This window comes from Brachypodium distachyon, chromosome 1 (assembly GCF_000005505.3).
Source record: "Brachypodium distachyon strain Bd21 chromosome 1, Brachypodium_distachyon_v3.0, whole genome shotgun sequence".
In the NCBI taxonomy this organism is placed as follows: domain Eukaryota; kingdom Viridiplantae; phylum Streptophyta; class Magnoliopsida; order Poales; family Poaceae; genus Brachypodium; species Brachypodium distachyon.
This window is the reverse complement of record NC_016131.3, coordinates 15,575,219-15,589,720: the sequence shown is the minus strand read 5'-3', so window position 1 is coordinate 15,589,720 and position 14,502 is coordinate 15,575,219. Positions and strand designations below refer to the sequence as shown.

The 14,502-nt window shown below is 44.4% G+C and overlaps 4 protein-coding genes across 4 annotated transcripts; all 4 read left to right on the top strand.

The window, feature by feature from the left end:
• Positions 1-2,363: 2,363 nt before the first annotated feature.
• On the top strand, positions 2,364-7,074 carry LOC112269945. The gene is made up of 4 exons (XM_024457492.1): positions 2,364-2,632; positions 3,206-5,384; positions 5,631-6,584; positions 6,717-7,074. Exons 1-3 carry the CDS (start codon positions 2,376-2,378, stop codon positions 6,063-6,065), a joined length of 2,871 nt encoding a protein of 956 aa, XP_024313260.1. The 5' UTR covers positions 2,364-2,375; the 3' UTR covers positions 6,066-6,584; positions 6,717-7,074.
• A 721-nt stretch (positions 7,075-7,795) lies between these two features.
• On the top strand, positions 7,796-10,652 carry LOC100835893. Its single transcript, XM_024457648.1, has 4 exons — positions 7,796-8,195; positions 8,557-9,453; positions 9,789-9,938; positions 10,063-10,652. The coding sequence occupies exons 1-4, from the start codon at positions 8,166-8,168 to the stop codon at positions 10,429-10,431; spliced, it is 1,446 nt and encodes a 481-aa protein (XP_024313416.1). The 5' UTR covers positions 7,796-8,165; the 3' UTR covers positions 10,432-10,652.
• Positions 10,653-11,091: 439 nt separating this feature from the next.
• LOC100836310 (adenylate kinase isoenzyme 6 homolog) lies at positions 11,092-13,099 on the top strand. Its single transcript, XM_003562507.4, has 3 exons — positions 11,092-11,433; positions 12,513-12,658; positions 12,736-13,099. Exons 1-3 carry the CDS (start codon positions 11,230-11,232, stop codon positions 12,920-12,922), a joined length of 537 nt encoding a protein of 178 aa, XP_003562555.1. The 5' UTR covers positions 11,092-11,229; the 3' UTR covers positions 12,923-13,099.
• A 276-nt stretch (positions 13,100-13,375) lies between these two features.
• Positions 13,376-14,025, top strand: LOC100835190 (putative lipid-transfer protein DIR1). The gene has a single exon (XM_003562503.4). The coding sequence runs from the start codon at positions 13,484-13,486 to the stop codon at positions 13,793-13,795; it is 312 nt and encodes a 103-aa protein (XP_003562551.1). The 5' UTR covers positions 13,376-13,483; the 3' UTR covers positions 13,796-14,025.
• Positions 14,026-14,502: the final 477 nt, after the last annotated feature.

The window sequence follows — 14,502 nt, the reverse complement described above, 5'->3', positions numbered from 1 at the left end:
AAGCTTTGGATACAAGCAGAAGGAAAGCAACTCTGCAATGGATTCAACACTCTAAGGAGGCTATCTATATATGGTATCTTTGCTCAATTAGATTTATTATGGACAATTGTCCTTCTTGAAGCTGCACCATCCCTTGAGATATTTGATATTGAGGTAATTCATTCCTTTGCTTTTCATCATTACTTTTAGTTTGATGTTCTTTCTGTGAATGAACTTTGGTGCAAGTTCTCAATCATTTGGGATAAACACTTCCATTTTTGTACTCAATATCTGGATATTTTTGTTTAATATAGGTATGGGAGCATCCATGCCAGATTAACGAAAGAAGGACAATCCGTCACGAAAGAGCAAATCCCTCATGGGACTTGGCTAAGTTGGCAAGGTCCAATAACTCCAGTTTGAAAGAGCTCCAGATTATTGGCTTTAGGCCACTAGAACAACAATTACTATTTATAAAAGCTGTGATGGAGCGAGCTCCCAACATGGCTGCAGTTGTTCTGAAATACGATGATCCTTGCGAGGACTGTGAGGCGATGGGCACTTTTCCTCCTCGTTCTTCAACGGATTGCATGTTTCCGATTAATAAAGACGAGCAAGACATTGTAGTAAACTTAATCAGATTTGGAGTCTTCTCCCCTGCCCAGATAATTTCTGAGACTTAGAAAGCTTATTATGGAGCATTGAGTATTACATGGACTCTAATTTGCTACTCCCTCCGTCCCAAAATAAGTGTTGTGAATTTGTACTAGCTTGTCTTGTATCTGGATTATTTCTGATGGACTCTATTTTTGCTACACCTTTATTCATATTTTGATTCAAGTGTTGCTGTTTCGGTAGGGTTCTGAGATCCGCGAGATTCCAGAAATCATTGAGTTACAAAAACAGTGCTGTGAAGACACAGCTCAATTTTGAAGAACTGTTCAGAGGATGGTCGTTCCTGGTGGTATTGAATTTTATTTGTTTAATTAAGCTTCGATCGAAGTTGTATATTGCCAAGAGGAACAACAAAGCGTGAGCATCAATTCAACACATCATGTAGGTTTGAACAACAGTTGCAAATCGTTTGATGAGCAGCAATATATATTGCCAACATTGTTAGAGAGAGCACTTCGTTCCCTGTTTAGATCAAGATAATTAATGTTCTGCGGAGCGTAATATAACTGCGTGGTCTTTGTTCAGAGCTTTAAGAAATTCTAGCTACCCCATTGACAGGCTCCCAGGCTCCCAGCGTGTTTAGGAAGATATTCGCTGACAGGTGGGTCACAGAGACACGTTGGAACTTGGAACTTGGAAGCGGGTCTTTCGCTGACAGGTTGGGACACGGAATCCTAGCTCTTTGGCTCTTCTTCCCCTTTCAACGCCGCGCCGGCTCGCCGACGACTGCCTTGCCGCCATTACAGCGCCCCACCTTGTTCTCCTCTGCCGCTAAAACCCTCGATCAGGCCAGCTGCTTCGCGGCCCGCCTCCTGCCAGTGCCACTCCTCCCCTCGTCCTCGATGGACACGACCCGTCCTAACCCTATCTGCAGTACTCCTCGGCGGCGAGTTCCAACGGCCATCGCGTCCCCGTCGAGTTATGAAAAACCGATATATATATATATATATATATATATATATGGGCACAGATTTTTCTTCAACTTGAGGGAAGGGAATTTTTGGTTGCCATTTATTGCCAGTCGGTTGAGTCTTGAGAAAGTTTTTCAGCAATGGTGATTCATCCAATGGATGGAGCCATTGCATGTACTGTGGGGGCATCGTAGCGTTCCGCAGACGAGGTGTTTGCTTCTTTGTCCAACCCACCCAGAAGCCTCAGTTCCCCCCTCGTGTGTCTTAAGTGTTCATTGACTAGGCAAGTTCCTTCACTTTGTTCTGCATTAGCGTGAGCGTGCATCATGTGCCATAGCATTGCTGCTCCGTAGTTGCGCGAACGGAATTTTGGAACTTAATTAATTAGTTGTCCGCTCACTGAATGGTCTGTTTTGTCGCAGCAATCGGAGGGTGAAGATAGGCTCAGCATGCTGATGGAACGATATTTTACTGTCTATCCTTGGGGAAAGTCGACATATGTGCAGCTTCGTGCCCGGTTCCGTTCTAAGATAGTCTAATCATCCGTCGAGACTCCAGAGGTCCTAAAGGCTAAAAGCCATGGGAAAGTAAGTATAGTACTGTGATTGCCTTGCAGTCCGCGTCCTACTACATGCCATAACCATGCATGCCTAACTCAATTATATTACCAAAAGTTTGCTGCCATCGTTTGACGTGTGCGCATGTGGTATGGGACCTTTAATTAACAGGCCAAGAATATGGGATGATATATATAACATGAAAGGCTAGCTGCAGGAGCTGTGTACGTGATCGATCGAGCAGAAGAAACTAATGGCAAGCCGGAGCGACAGCCTCGTCCGAATGCCTGTCGCCGAGGAAGAGGAAGAAGGACGCACCGCGGAGGCGGCGCCTGAGGAGTTCCTGAACCGCTTTGTCCGTGTTGTGGCGTTCCTGGAGAGAGCTGGCAACGGCTTCGGCACGCTGGCCTTCACCTGGGCCACCGTCGTCCTGCTTGGCGGCTTCTCCACCATGCTCAAGAGCTCGGACTTCATCTGCGCAACCTTCCTCGTCTTCCTAGAAGCAGCAAGGTGCCAACGCTGGAACTCTTCCCCTTCCAAAGAGCCAGCGTAACTATAATGCATCTCTTTTCCATGTCAAAAGAGCCAGTACTACTGTAACGCTGATATAAGCTCAGTCAATAGGGTCGGTGAACTCTGCTGTGCTAAGTTTGACCATCTCATAAATAGCAAAATGTACATGTTGTATTATATTGTGTTTTGAAACAATAGCCGCAGAAACATAACAAGGTTGCTTTAGCCAAACGGTAAATAGGAAATAAATGGTTGAAGGAGCTAGATTATTAAAAAAATAATTAAACTTTTCAACTATGAACCAGAAGTTCATTTTTCATCCTTGCACTTCGAAAGTAGTTCCCCTTAGCTCTATCCCAAGTGGCCAAGTGGATATGTACTGCTGAGTGCTGACTTACATGACATGTCCCATCACTCTACACACCAGCACATTGACAGCCATGTCAACCTAGCATATTTTTTTGGGAAAAATATGTACTCAATACAAACATTATGGTCTTGCTACTCATGCATGATGTATCACATTTGGTGTTCCTTTTTGTTTAATGACACCATGGGTGCATGCTGCAGGATATTCAGTCAGAACACCAGAATGGAGTGCCAATTCTTCTTCCGCACCAGGGATGCTTTCAGGTTTCCTCGCATGAACAGGTTGTTTCGGATCATATGCATCATCGATGTTCTAGTATTCCTCACGGCAAAATACAAGAACGGTGTCGCCTTAGTGGTTTTCGGCCCTCGTTGGAATGCAGCAGTAGCAGCAGCTTCACAGCACTTCAAAGTGAACAGCGCCGCCGTCAGTATTATGCAGACCATACAGTTCCAAATCCTGGCTGTAACCATCTACCTGTTTATCATCGTCAAGCTTCTGTCTCCAGTGGCTCTGAACCTGTTTTGGAATCCACGCCGCCGCGCTGAATTGGTATGGAGCCCACTGTTTGCAATCCTATTGCTAGGCCCCTGTCTGTACCTGGAAACAGCAATTCCCAAAGGCAAGTTGCATATGCCAAGAATCTTTTTCATACCTCTTCTAGCAGCAGCGCTTGTAGTCACAATCAGCAAGTTGAAGTTTCGAAGGATCACCATGCTAGTGAACAGTCCTACTGGCCGCAAAGTGCTATGCATGCGTCCAGCAATACTGATCATCCTCATGTTCGCTGCAATAGTCATTTTGTGGAACATATCTGAAAACCCTGGATACTTCATGGCCATTTTCCTCTTCTATGCTTTGGTGATAGAGTCGTTTGGCAACCTGCAGATACCGGCAGCTTGTGCACGTGTTGTGCTCGGACTGCTGGCCCTGGTAAAAATTCAATATGGAAAGAGCAACTTTGCTACTGGTACTTCAGAAGATACCCAGAAGAATTTCATTTTATCGCGACGTCTTTTCTATATAATGGTGCTGCTCGAAGGGGCACTCTGCATTGTGGCCTGCATTGCTGAGATCTTTTCATCCATTCCTCGGAAATTATTGGTCCATCGGAGTGGGCTCCGAAATTGGTGGGGCGAGAAATGCATCGACATGTACTACTCTTATATCTTTGAGCAATACATTGCACGGGGTGTGCTTGCTCCAAGGATCATGCAACTGACCAGCTTCGCCATGGATCTCACAAACTCAACCTCAGACGGCAATCAGCTCTGTGGGGTTCGGATGCTGCACAGTTTTCTGCAAAGGGAACCTTCCAAGACGTTACTCCTCTCGAGACTCAGCACCTCCACAAAGACAGTACACACATTGATCAACATATTGGGCTGGGCAAGTCCAGAAGATGCAGTAATCAGATTATATTCTGCAAAGGTCATCAACGATCTTGCAAAGACCCTCCAAGTTGATGCGATCCATGGGTCAATGCAGAACATATCTTCACTTCTGGGCACTGATAACCGACTGGAAAGACAAAATCCACTTCTGTACACATATGACAGCCAAGACGGAAGACGGGACACAATACTAGATACAGGTGATAACCAAGAGCATAGACAAGACCCATCTTTGCACACCAGTAACAGAGAGAATTCCAGGATACTCGGATGTTGGCAATGGATGAAAAAATACTGTTCAATTCAAGAGACGTGCACAGATCAGTACCTCCTCCCTGTACTTGGCATGTCAATTCTTGAGATGCTTGCAGATTGTGATCCTGGTAATTGTGTGGAAATCAGCAGAACAGCTGACCTCATCTCAAAGATCATAGGCTATACTAGTAAGACGCAGGAGAAAATACTGAAAGAGTCATCACTAAAGTTGATGAGGAGGCTCTCAAACACTGGTGGAGAGATCGGTGTAACACTACGGAAGAAGATGACAGAACATCCCTTTCTGTTGAAAAACCTCGCAGACGTATTGGATGACATTGAAGGCACCCAAGAGCTGAGAAAGCTGGCAACAGAGATCCTCAGAAACCTTGCCGTTGATCGCAACACAAGGCAGGAGATTGGACGCATCGGGGAAATCACTAGCAGGTTGCTCCATGCATTTCTTGCCTGGCATGCACCGTCTTCAGATCGATCACTACAAATAATTTCTGGTCAAGCACTTGCCTTTTCGGCAATGGAGAGTGTTAATAACTGCTCAGTTATGTTGAAAGAACCAGGGTATGCATTCATTCAGAAACTCACCGCCATGATTCAAGATGACAGGTACAACAGATATGTGGCTGCAAGTATCTTGAGAAATCTGTGCCTGCATGCCCGACCCAAGCTCAGCAATTCGGACCTAGCAGAACTATCTCATTTCGTGCGAAAGGTGAGCCCTGCTAATTCAAGCAACATGTTCAAAACATTAGAGGTGTGCAATGTAATTTATCATTTGCACTCTAGCTGTGATCTTTATTTCCCTTAACCACCTGCCAAAAAAATGACCTAATTTTTTCCTTTGTTTGGATGTTCCATTACAATGTTAGAGGCGCATATGTACACCCATTCTTTAGTAAGCATGACTCTATGCATATTGCACACAGTTCAGAAGATGACATTGCTATTTCCACTACAGGTGTTGGAAATAATAATTGAAACCGAGGAGGCAGGAGAAATAGATATCCTTATTAGCCTTAGTTCGCAAATATGTATCTTTCTTCCTGAAGAATTTTCTCGAGAACTAGAGCATGGTCAAGTACAGGACAGATTTGTGAAGAAGCTGGTCAAGGCATTGAATGCAAATATGAAACCCACTGCTCATTTTCCTGGGATCCGGAGGGTGATTATGGAGCAAGTCATATGTATGATGGACTTGCACAACAGTTCTAGGTATGCAAAAAAACTCAGTGAATGCTGGATGATGGAAGCACTCTTGATGGTAGAAGAGACGCCTTCAACGGTTGAAAACTACATGCTCTTCTTCGGGAATGCAGGAGTCATGGAGCATGACATACCACTCTCCAGTCTCGTGGCTAGAGCAAAAGAAGAATTAATGCGTCGGGTGCCCTGATTGATCATGAAGGATGAAGCATCAACATTCAACATCATTGTTGCAAAAAAAAAATTCAACATTGTCAACTAGCAATTATGTAGGTGTAGGTGATATGTGAGGGTCCGTTGACCGTGCAAATTCTATAGATGCCACTTTGGCTTCAGTTTTCCCTGTTGGAATGCTTGGTGTGTGCCTATAATTCAGCTTGTGTTTGACTAGAACCTGAGATGATCATATGCATACGAGCTTATGTTTTGCCATCTGCTACAGTTCCGGAAATCTGGTCGATAATTGGATCCATCGCAATAAGCTGTGCATGATACAAGTAATAACAGAAGTTTGAGTCAGATTTTTTCATGTTCTCTCTCTGTTTTGCCAGATTTGGATTCAACCAGAAGGAAAACAACTCTGCGCTGCATTTAGCAATCTAAGGAAGCTATCTTTACACGGTACCTTTGTTGAATTCGACCTGTTAATCTGTTATGGACGATAGTTTTTCTTGAAGCTGTGCCACACCTCCAGATATTTGATATTGAGGTACTTTCATCCGTTTGCTTTTTTCGTACTTGGTTTAAGTTTAATCTCTTTTAACTTCTATAAGATGTTAGGATTTTAATGAACAAACCCAATTTTTACTAAATGATCAACTAGATTTTGTATTCAATACAGGTATGGGAACATCCATGCGAGATCGAGGGTGTGAGTATTTTCGAAAGAGTAGATCTTCGTGGAAGTTGTTTGAATTGACAAGCTCCTGTAACTCTTTTTTGAAAGAGCTCCAAATTATTGGCTTTAGGCCACTAGAGCAGCAGCTGACATTTATAAAAGCTGTGATGAAACGGGTTCCCAACTTGGGCACAGTTGTTCTGAAATATGATGACCCTTGCAAGGACTGTGAAACCATAGGCATTTTCTCGCCTCGTCCTTCAAAGGAATGCATATTCCCGACGAACAGGGATGAGCAAGACATGGTGGTGAAGCTAATCAGAGACAGCGTATCATCCCCTGCCAAGATAATTTTTGCACTTAGCCAGTGGGTGTGGTGAAAACTTGATTGGCATGTTATTAATTCAATTGTAGTGCCTGAATCCTAGAGTACTAATCTTTGTTCAATGCAAAAGAGAGCAGAAGTGCTCTACAAGGAACTGGTGTTTGATGACATTAGAGTTGATGTGATTCATGTAGACCTTGCTGAAGACCTTTGCATAATATATATTTTTACCAATTCTCGGTAAATGTTTGTGATATTTTTGGCTCTCTCTGGTGTTATTTTGTAGATGGCATTTTGGGTTCAGTTTTCTCTGTTGGAATGTCTAAAACCTGAGATGGTTATATGCATATATGAGGATATCTTTTGTGATTTGATGCGATGTTGGTGCCTGGGCTGGTTTTCAAGTCTCAAGCTCAACTCAATTGACTTGTCAAAACGTCGTATGAAAAGGGGAACGAATGGATCACGCTCATCTCTTCTCTGGACATGATACAGAATTATAATGCATTGGGTGTCACTTAAAAGTGCCAAAGCCAGTCTCAATGTCTAATGCCTGCTGCAGCCATTTTGTATCCAAGCAAGCACTGTCGACCTCGGGAGTCGGGACGCTCCACTGACAGACCACAGCTTCTTCGCCGGCTCCGGCATCCCGGAGAACGGGACGGCGAGCTCGCCTCTCATGATCTCATCCCTCTGACCTAACCTTCGCTAAACGGGCCGTGCTGTGCCCTCAGCTTTTTTTTTTTTTTTCGAATAAGTTCCCTCAGTCGCCACCTGCGCCGCCTCGAACAAGGTAACGCAATTCCGGCTCCGTTGCTCTCGCGACTCTCGCCCCCCAATTCCACGCCCTCCTCGCGCTCTAACGAACGGAATCCTTTTGGATTCCAGGATCCGTTCTCCACCGGAGAGAATCGGGCGGATTCCAGCTGGGGCACTACTCCGCCGCGTCCAACACGAATACCTGATCACCGGCGGCAGGAGGAAGAGAGGGGCGGGGCCGTATCGAGCTTCGGGTGTTTTCTGGAACAATCGCTTCTTCGCTTCGGTGGTGAACGAGCTTCGGGTGTTTTCTGAAATAATCGCTTCCTCTCTCGCTCCGGTGGTGATCGAGGCTGGTCGGGTTATTCATGGAGCTAAATAATGGCGAACGGGTCGATGTAAGTCTCTTCCTCTTCATTTGTGTGGCTTACTATCACAAGTACTAACATCGCCAGGACTCCTTGTTCATGTTCATTCTTCTGTAAACCAGTACTGGTCTGAAACGAAAGACATGGGCTGTTTTCGTTGTTTTTGTATTGTAAAAGCACAACAGTATCGTGTACTCTGTACAAATTGTATGGCTAAACCGTAACAGAACCAAGAGTTTTTCGTAGAGAACAGTGTACTAGGATTCTAGCTAGATATGAACAACTGTAGTCACTTCATATACTAATTATTTTTTATCCTGTTCAACATTGTGATTTTTTATTTAGTTATTTCTCACTAGGTTAATTGATGCTATTTTTCGCCCTTTTGTAGATAATTGAGGATGAAGATGGGCTCAGCGCACTGATGGATGATATTTTACTGGCTATCTTGGGGAGAGTGGACATAACGACAGCTGCAAGGACAAGTGCCCTGTCAACCCGGTGGAAACATCTTCCTTGGTTGCTCCGTGAGCTCATCATCGATGTCAAGGATTTCCTACCTGTACCACAGCCGAAGCCTATCGACGCTGCCCACATGGATCAAGCAATGTCATCTCTTACTAGAGCGACCAAGAGCTTCTTAGCTATTCCTAGAACCGAATGTGCCATCACAAAGTTGCAGCTCAAGCTCTACTTGATCAATAATTATTCATGTGACATTGGCCCTCTAGTTAGTGAAATTATTGACATGGGGATCTTAAAAGATTTAGACCTTGCTATTCTTGATGAGAAGGAGATTGCAGACTGCACCGACGAGCAGATGCTACAACAAGCTGGTGCCGTGAATGGCTTTTTCAGTGCCTACCCTAGCGTGCTTAATTGCCTCAGAAGACTATCTCTATATAATTTGTGCTTTGCTGAATGGGACATAAATCATCATCTATTTGATTGCTGCAAGGAGCTACAGCATTTAACTCTATCCAATTGTGACGAGGGAATGCCGTCAGTATGGAAGATAGATGCACCAGACTCAAAACTTCGTGTTCTTGAACTTGAATTCTGCTGGCTGCGTAGACTTGAGGTGGTCTGCCTTCCAAAACTAGAGAAACTCTGTTGGGATACTTGGTTATGTCTTTATTCCCCTGTAAAATTTGATGTTGCACCGTCTCTCAAGGAATTATACCTCACGAGTGTCAAAGCGGAAGGTCAGAAAGGATTTATATTAAGTAAGGTTCTTAGGGGTACCAGAAGCATTCAAACAATAAAGTTAGATTTTCAAGGAGAAAGTGTAAGTCGATATACATTTTTTTGTGGAGCATTATTAGCATGAATATAGGTGTTATACTTAGATGACCATGCCTGATTTATCATATTTAGGTGATGATTTTGTCCAACTGTTCAAAATGCTTTATTAATAATTGCTCAGAGGCATCTGCTTAATTAGAACAGTTAGACCGCAAATATTCTCTGTTGTTTGCTTATTGTAACTTTCTTCAGAAACTGAAAACTGAAAATCTGAACTTCTAAATTTACTGAAAACTGAACTTCAGTTCCAACATAACCTACATACATGCAAAAATGTGATGGATGCTTTCTTTTGATGTTCTCTCTCTGTTTTGCCAGATTTGGATTCAACCGGAAGGAAAACAATTCTGCGCTGCATTTAGCAATCTAAGGAAGCTATCTTTACACGGTATCTTTGTTGAATTCGACCTGTTATGGACGATAGTTTTTCTTGAAGCTGTGCCACGCCTTGAGATATTTGATATTGAGGTACTTCCATCTGTTTGCTTTTTCCTACTTGGTTTAATCTTTTTTAACTTCTAAGCTCTTTGAACTTTAATGAACAAATCCAATTTTTACTCAATGTTCAACCAGATTTTTGTATTCAATACAGGTATGGGAACATCCATGCCAGATCGAGGAGGAGAGGAGCTATCCCATGGAAAGAGTAAATCCTTCTTGGAAGTTGTCTGAATTGACAAGCTCCTGTAACTCCTGTTTGAAAGAGCTCCAAATTATTGGCTTTAAGCCACTAGAGCAACAGCTAACATTTATAAAAGCTGTGATGAAACGGGCTCCCAACTTAGGCACAGTTGTACTGAAATATGATGACCCTTGCAAGGACTGTGAGGCAATAGGCATTTTCCCGCCTCGTCCTTCAAAGGAATGCATATTTCCAATGAATAAGGATAAGCAAGACATGGTGGTTAAGCTGATCAGAGATGGAGTCTCCTCCCCTGCTCAGATAATTTTCTGCACTTAGCCGGTACATGCGGGAAGCGAAACCTCTTACTCTACAAATGTCATGCCACTATCAGATAAGAAGGTTGGCCCCTTCAACATGGAACAGGATCTTATTTGAGGAGGACGAAGATTCTTACTACTGCAAAGTCAGTGGAATTTACATTGCGAGTCTTTCATCGATGAAAGGATGAGGGGTTACTGCATCTTCACTTGTTTGGAATGTTATTAGTCTCTCATGTATTAGGAGCATTCAGTATGTTATCCTTGTTTCGATTGGTTATTTGGTTAGCCATTTTAAGGAATGCAGCGTGTTCATATTTCGATTTGAAGTCGGTATTGTTCAGGGATAAGCTTGGTGTACAGGCTTGCTTGTTGATTACCTGATCAATCCAATCCGAAAGGTATTGTCGTTTTTGTAGGAGCAGTTTTTACTGCGATCGTCCAGGAGACGGTGGCAGCTGTGCGTTAGGCCCTGTAAATAACCAAGAGCATAGAGACATGCTCGGATGCCGGCAATGGACGTTTTATATGTTGCTCTTACCGTCGGCCCTGGGCCGTGAGCAAGATGCGGCCCATTTTTGGCTAGCTCTTCTGTTAAATTGGGCCAGCCCACGCGCGAGCCCATGGAAAAGCAGCCCAAGCAACACCTTTGCGAACCCTAACAACAACAGTAGAGATAACCTCAGTTCCTCCCACCCGGTCTCCCCCACCACGCGACCTCTGTCAACTCTAAGCGCCGCCCGCCGCCGCCGGTCGTCCTCCCTCCCTCAACTTCTCAACGTCGCCGCCGCCGCTAGTCAGGAAACGTCGGTCGGCGATGGCGGCTGGGAAAGCCAGCGGCCGCACGCGGCCGAACGTGCTGGTGACGGGGACGCCGGGGACGGGGAAGACGACGACGTGCTCCCTCCTCGCCGACGCAGCCGGCCTCGCGCACGTCAACATCGGCGACCTCGTCCGCGAGAAGGGCCTCCACGACGGCTGGGACGAGAACCTCGAGTGCCACGTCATCAACGAGGACCTGGTATTAGCCTCGATCCTCTCGCGCCTCCCCTAGTACTAATACCTTGTTTTCCCATCTGATCATCCGTGTAAACTAGAGTTGCGAATTGTTTCTCTGATCTACTAATAAACCGGACACCAATACCGATGCAGAGAGCTATGCTTGTACGCTTGCAATACCCAAGGTGCAAGTTCGAAGGGAAATTCTTGTCAGCCATTTCTGAAACATCTTCAAGAATTGTTAATTGCTTGCCTAGTGGCCAAACAGTTTTATGTCAAGTGAATAATATACTGTATCTTCTGAATTTTATGGCCCCCATTACAATTAGATATCTGGTTTCCACTGTAATCATTAACTGTAATGACATTTCCAGTTGTAGACTTGCGATTGAACTTATCATTGAGTTTTCGATTACAGTATTTGTAGTGTTAGGAGCATGCTTGTCATTATTTGAATTTTGTGCAAAAAAAATCATATTACAGTTATTGATCATCTAATTGTCTGATGACATAGTGCAACAGTTTCAGTGCCTCACAAAGTAAACATGTTCAGGGTCCTGTTCTCTAGTGCCTACCAGCCCATATTGGAATTCATGGCATGGTTTAACAAAACTAGTAGCATATCTGAATGTCAATAGCAGGACATCTAGTGATTTTGATAGATTAACACATGGTTCCTAGCTATTGCGGCATGTAATATGTAGTTTTCTTTTAGCAATTCACACAGAATATAATATCGCATGGTAAGACCATACTCCATTGCTGAACTAGTATCAGATGTACTGTAATTTTAGCAGTCCTCTTCTCTTGCTGAACAACACTTTTCTGGAAGCTGTAGCTTGTACCGTAAGAACCAACCGCCAATGATGTATTTACTCTAAATACCATGGAACTTTTCTATTGAGTTCTGTGGTATTACCCCTCATTTGCATTGTTAGCTGGTCAGAGGCTCGTTGTCAGGACAGTTTCATTCTTTGTGTGTGTTTTTGGTGACATATCTGAAGTTCTGAACCCAAATTTGATCTGTTTCACTCATGTTCTGTACCATCCGTGGCATTTTGGGGGGACTTGCTCAAATGATTCCTGTATTGGTGGTTGCAGGTTTGCGATGAGCTCGAGGACAGGATGGAAGAAGGTGGTATACTAGTCGACTATCACGGATGCGATTTCTTTCCAGAACGTTGGTTTGACCTTGTAGTTGTGCTTCAGACGGATAATTCAATTCTGCATGATCGCTTGACTAGCAGGTAACCCAAGCTGGAACTCAACCTTTTCTGAGCAACTGCTATGCCATGCTTATTTCTGACATAGTTTAATTTCATAGAGGATATATGGGTGCCAAGCTCACAAACAACATAGAGTGTGAGATCTTTCAAGTGCTTCTGGAGGAGGCAAGGGAGAGCTACAGAGAGGAAATAGTAATGCCGCTGCGAAGTGACAATGTCGAAGATATTAGCAAGAATGTTGGTACATTGACGGAGTGGACAAACAACTGGAGAGCATCCCAGTGAGTTAGTTAGGTTGTCAGTGGATGAGCATGCTGGATCTTACTAATTACTCCACTAGTGGGCCTAGAGATCACGTCGGCTTGCATTTTTGTTGTATATTTTATTTATGTTAAAACGACTGATTACATGGAGGAGTACTAATGATATGGTTGGATACCAATATTTTCTACCACTATGCAATGTCGGACGAAGATCTATGGACGTATAAAGTCCGGTTCGCAGCACATGGACATTTGATCCCAGGTCTTATAGGTGTGAACAACTGAAAAGAGCTGGCGGCAAATTTAGGCCGAGGCCAATTGAGATCGGAGCATGCAGTTCATGCCCGTAGCTTTCTCATCATCTTTTCTTTTGACGCCCATTTTGTACTGGTAAACATGGCAGTCAATGTCGGATTGACACAGGCAGCAGCCGCCCACTCACAAACCTCGTTACACTTAGCCCTATAAATACTCCATTGATCCCAACAGAAACACCAAACCCAACACTCACAGCTTCCAGTTAAGAGGAACTCTCCAAACAGGCAAAGAGTTCCACAAAGGACATAGGACCATAATTCACAATATGGCCAAGGCACACCCAATGCCGGCGCTGGCGCTGCTCGCCGTGGCGCTGCTGGTCCTGGCGGCGTCCGCGCAGGCCATCTGCGACATCTCCAGCGGCGGCATCCGGTCGTGCCAGCCGGCAGCGGCGGTCCGCAACCCGACGGATGCGCCGTCGGCGGAGTGCTGCGCGGCGCTGGCCGGCGCCGACCTGGCGTGCCTCTGCCGGTACAAGAGCGTCGGCGGCATGTGGGTGAGGTTCTACAAGATCGACGTCAAGCGCGCCATGGCGCTCCCTGGCAAATGCGGACTCACCATGCCCGCCAACTGCTGATGATGGATGCAATGCACCGGAAATATATGTACTGCTACTAGTACTAAAATGCTTACTAGAATAAAGGAGCTGAGGGCTATTACGACAAGGTGGTAGCTTCTTTCTCTTGGTGTACTGCTGGACTGATGCGTGGTGAGCTGAGTCTGCGTGGAATGTATTATGGATGTGATAATGTGGATGGTGTGATTGAGCAAATGAATCAATCAAGGAAGTGGATGTTATCGTATTAACTTGTCGTCTCCTAGCTTTGCAAAATCCATGATCTTCGCGTGAATGATCTTCACGAAAGAAAGCACAGGCGATCAGTACAATGGAAACGGATATAAACAATGAAAATGCTCGATAAAACTAAAAACTCCATCTTAGTTCTTCAAAGTCGATGACTCTACATCCACCATCTGCATCTTGATATTCCTCCATGCATTCCGTGATGAAATGTCACAATAGCATTCTTGTACAAGATAGGCTAAGCTCATAGGTTAGGTTTTGAAAAGGCTGCATGAGCTCCACCTCAGGAAATTTGAACTTAAGATCACTGAATGTATCATTAACCGAGGACACGTCCCTCCTAAGACAACCAGTGAAACTACCACTCCTTTAATGAATTGGCAAGAAAAAAACAACCAGTGAAACTACCGCTCCTTTAATGAATTGGCAAGAAAAAACACGAAAAAAAGGACGACAAGAACCATGCATGAGTCCATGAA

Excerpts from the sequence above, each read along its gene's own strand:
- LOC112269945 (XM_024457492.1), top strand. The coding sequence starts at position 2,376 with ATGGCAAGCCGGAGCGACAGCCTCGTCCGAATGCCTGTCGCCGAGGAA. Across the intron at positions 2,633-3,205 it reads GTCTTCCTAGAAGCAGCAAG|GATATTCAGTCAGAACACCA; the intron begins GTGCCAACGCTG and ends TGCATGCTGCAG. Across the intron at positions 5,385-5,630 it reads TATCTCATTTCGTGCGAAAG|GTGTTGGAAATAATAATTGA; the intron begins GTGAGCCCTGCT and ends TTTCCACTACAG.
- LOC100835893 (XM_024457648.1), top strand. The coding sequence starts at position 8,166 with ATGGAGCTAAATAATGGCGAACGGGTCGAT. Across the intron at positions 8,196-8,556 it reads ATAATGGCGAACGGGTCGAT|ATAATTGAGGATGAAGATGG; the intron begins GTAAGTCTCTTC and ends GCCCTTTTGTAG. Across the intron at positions 9,454-9,788 it reads TAGATTTTCAAGGAGAAAGT|ATTTGGATTCAACCGGAAGG; the intron begins GTAAGTCGATAT and ends CTGTTTTGCCAG.
- LOC100836310 (XM_003562507.4), top strand. The coding sequence starts at position 11,230 with ATGGCGGCTGGGAAAGCCAGCGGCCGCACGCGGCCGAACGTGCTGGTG. Across the intron at positions 11,434-12,512 it reads ACGTCATCAACGAGGACCTG|GTTTGCGATGAGCTCGAGGA; the intron begins GTATTAGCCTCG and ends TGGTGGTTGCAG. Across the intron at positions 12,659-12,735 it reads CATGATCGCTTGACTAGCAG|AGGATATATGGGTGCCAAGC; the intron begins GTAACCCAAGCT and ends TTAATTTCATAG.
- LOC100835190 (XM_003562503.4), top strand. The coding sequence starts at position 13,484 with ATGGCCAAGGCACACCCAATGCCGGCGCTGGCGCTGCTCGCCGTGGCG.